This window comes from Oryzias melastigma, linkage group LG18 (assembly GCF_002922805.2).
Source record: "Oryzias melastigma strain HK-1 linkage group LG18, ASM292280v2, whole genome shotgun sequence".
Lineage (NCBI taxonomy): Eukaryota > Metazoa > Chordata > Actinopteri > Beloniformes > Adrianichthyidae > Oryzias > Oryzias melastigma.
Window position 1 is genome coordinate 3,065,462 of NC_050529.1, and position 3,304 is coordinate 3,068,765.

General features: G+C 39.6%; 1 protein-coding gene and 1 long non-coding RNA gene across 2 annotated transcripts in view; one reads left to right on the plus strand and one right to left on the minus strand.

The window, feature by feature from the left end:
* The window catches only part of LOC112143484 (protein turtle), a gene marked incomplete at its 3' end in the record, with an annotated part of 6,140 nt that extends 2,859 nt beyond the window's left edge, over nucleotides 1-3,281 (plus strand). Inside the window, 4 exon segments of the mRNA XM_024267503.2 lie at nucleotides 2,424-2,461; nucleotides 2,573-2,608; nucleotides 2,698-2,961; nucleotides 3,036-3,281. Coding sequence (XP_024123271.1) covers nucleotides 2,431-2,461; nucleotides 2,573-2,608; nucleotides 2,698-2,961; nucleotides 3,036-3,281 — 577 coding nt within the window.
* LOC118600097 lies at nucleotides 50-2,731 on the minus strand. Its single transcript, XR_004949666.1, has 2 exons — nucleotides 2,685-2,731; nucleotides 50-2,591 (listed from the first exon to the last, which is right to left on the minus strand). It is a non-coding gene; the product is annotated as an uncharacterized LOC118600097 (long non-coding RNA).
* Nucleotides 3,282-3,304: the final 23 nt, after the last annotated feature.

Here is a 3,304-nt window from a genome sequence, read left to right on the forward strand (position 1 = left end):
GTTGTTGTAATTCTTTAGAATATTCTTACTAATATATTTTTTCCGTCCCTTTTTTCTTTTTGTTTTTCTTCCTCTCCTACATTCTTTTAAAGGAATTAAAATAATTTTAATTGTAGTTTGTGAAGCTACATTAAGATACTTTTGGTACAAACTGGAGTTATACTTGGTTTTATATTAATATTTCTGTGGAATTTATCTCTCATAGAAAGTTTTTAGGTATAACCCTTTTAGGTATAATTGGTCAAAAAAGGACTTAGACTATAGTAAAAAAAAAGGATGCAATAGGGGAAAAAAAAACTAAAAAATCAACTAGTTTAAAACCAAAGCCAAAGCCCCAAAATTCAAAGTTCAAATATGTTGTTTCCCCATTTTTTAAATTCAACACAACGAAGTGTTCCCTCATTTGTCCTGCGGGTTACGTTCTAAACATAATTTGTGACAGATCCACAGAAGTCCACAAAGTAGAATTATAGGTGTTGCCTGTAAAGGTGAATTCACACCAAACGCAATTCAAACGACAAATTTGCATGCCCCGCCCCCCTTTCATCGCGTGACGAATTCGCTGTTCTTTGGTGGTCAAAAAATCTGTTCCTGAGCTTGATGCCGCAGCCGCCTGTGGGAGGAGCTACCAGCTAATGATTTTAGGATGAGTCCTCTAAGGAACAGTGTCTGTCTGTATGAAGACACAGATGATGTTGAGAGATAAACCAGGTTTATTTATAGTGAAGAGTTCTACAAAAACATCAGTAATCGTGTCTCCACCCCGCATCAGCTTTCTGTCTATCATATAGAGTGAGTAGTCTCTGGATAGAAGCTGCCGATCTGTCCAGAGTGTATCCCGCCTTTGCCCCAAAGTAACTGGATGAGCTCTGCAAACCTGCGGCTCCAACAGGTTAATGAAAAAGATAGAAGTTCACGTCAAAAACGCTCACTTTGGATTAGTATTCTACCCGCTGATCGAGCCACTGCAAACGTCACATGCCCAAAGCTGTTTCTGATTGGTGGATGCAACATGGTAGGGCTGGGCGATGTGACAAAAAAAAGGAAATCACGATTTTTTCACGATTTCTTTAAAATAAATTCAAATTGACAAAATAGGAATTATAATGATTTTAGTTGAGAGAAGTAAACACATTTTGAACAAATATTTATGTTTTTTCAAGTTTTTATTTTAAATGTATTAAAAGTATGGGTGTAACAGATCACAAAACTCACGATTCAGAACGTGTCACGGTCTTAGGGTCACGGTGTGGATCATTTTTCTGATCAGTAAAAAGTTAAAAAATAAAAATTAAAGCTAAATAAATGTTTGGAAATGCTTTAAATTATATATTCAATAGCATATAAAGTACTTTACACACAATATTTATATAATCAAACATTTGGTCATTGAGGCCTAATCGTTAAACAAAACATTTAAACTTTGAACACAAACAACATACTAAAACATGTAGTTTCTGATTATATTTATGTTTTTAAACCAAATCTACAAAAACTGAGAGGAAAGAATGCTTACAAATAGTGTGGAAAATACCAAATCTATCTAGAGTTCCTTGAATACAAATGTTCTCGTCCCTAATATCCATATTAAATCATAAATTTAAAAAGTTAAAATTTATTTTGGTATTCATTATTTTATCAAAACTAACTGTGGGATCGTTTAATTATTTAAAATAATAATTGTTATTTTTAAAAAGTGACACTCCGGTGCTTGCTTTTCCTGGTGACTTTTGGTCTCTTTGGCTTGCCATACAATCATCCCCTGAGGGGACCAGTGAGTCTTACTAAAATACATAACAATGCAGGAACAAAACGCACGTACCTCAGTCACCTCGCCTTTGATAGTCATCAGGTCCCTGCTGACGACACAATCACACATTTTGATTTGCTCAGATGGGAGAACTGAGTGAACTTTGTGTGAGACTAGGGGCTATAGGGGCTAATGTGTTTGCCCCACAGGGGGGTCAGATTTTACCAATCCAGAGGCATTTTCCTACGTTTGGGTGAAAAAAATTGTGACTATGTGACAAACAGTGTTTGAGTAACGGCAGTTTGTCTAGAAAATTTTCATCTTAAAAAGTCACTCTAGCTGTGACATCATCCACTCTAGATCCAGAATATTCCATCCATTAAGTTACCCTGAAAACTGAAAAAAATGTCCTAAAATGTGGAGAATACAAGTGAAAGGAGCCAGTGAGATCAGACTCTGGTTAGAGAAAACGGGAGACATTGTGAACGTAGTTGGAGCGTTCTACAGAGTGATGTTGATCTTATGAAACACGACCAGTGTGGATACAAAAAGTAAAAAAATATTTAAAAAATTTAAAAAACAAGGTTTGTTCAGAGAGGTCATAGTAACAACCAACCTCAGAGGAACCATCACAGTTCTGACACTTCTTTAATAATGGTCTGATGTCCTGCAGCTGCAGAATGGAGGGAACATCTGTCCAGATGCTGCTGGGTGAGTCCCGTCTGCTGGATGTGTGTTGGTGTGTAAACGTTGACAGATGCTGCTTCCCACAGCAGAGCGTTCATCAAAGCTCCAACTAAGCTGAGTGTCATTTCTCTGCAGCTCTGAGCTCCCTGCTGTGCTGCACAACAAACCAAAGTTAGTCCACTTCCTCAGTCAGTCGGACTCTCTGTGTTTGTGTCCAAGAAAGCAGCAACACTCTGTGTATCTTTACTTTGTTGTTGTAGTTGGTGTGACTGTGAGTCCCAGCAGATCTCAGTTCTTTAGAGGAGAATCAGTGATTCTGAACTGTGAGGACGACAGCTCTGCAGGATGGACTCTGAGGAGGAACACCTCAGGAGAAACCAGGACTCAGTGTGGATCTGAGTGGGGATCAGGAGATGGTTTGTCCTGTAACATCGGCTACATGTACGAAGAAGAAAGTGGTGTGTACTGGTGTGAGTCCAGAGGGGGAGGAGCCAGCAGCATGGTGGTTAACATCAGTGTCTCTGGTAAGATCAGACTGTGGAGTTAGTGTTGCTGCAGCTGTGTGCAGATGGATGAAATGCTTTGTCTCTGTGTTGAGGTGGATCAGTGATCCTGCAGAGTCCTGTCCTCCCTGTGATGGAGGGTCATGACCTCACTCTGAGCTGTCAATCAAAGACCCCTCCCTCCAACCCCTCAGCTGCTTTCTATAAAGATGGCTCCCTCATCAGGACTGAGCCTACAGGTCACATGACCCTCCAGCATGTTTCCAGGTCTGATGAAGGTCTCTACAAGTGTCACATCAGGGATCATGGAGAGTCTCCATCCAGCTGGATCTCTGTCTCAGGTGAGGAGCTTCACTGTCATCTC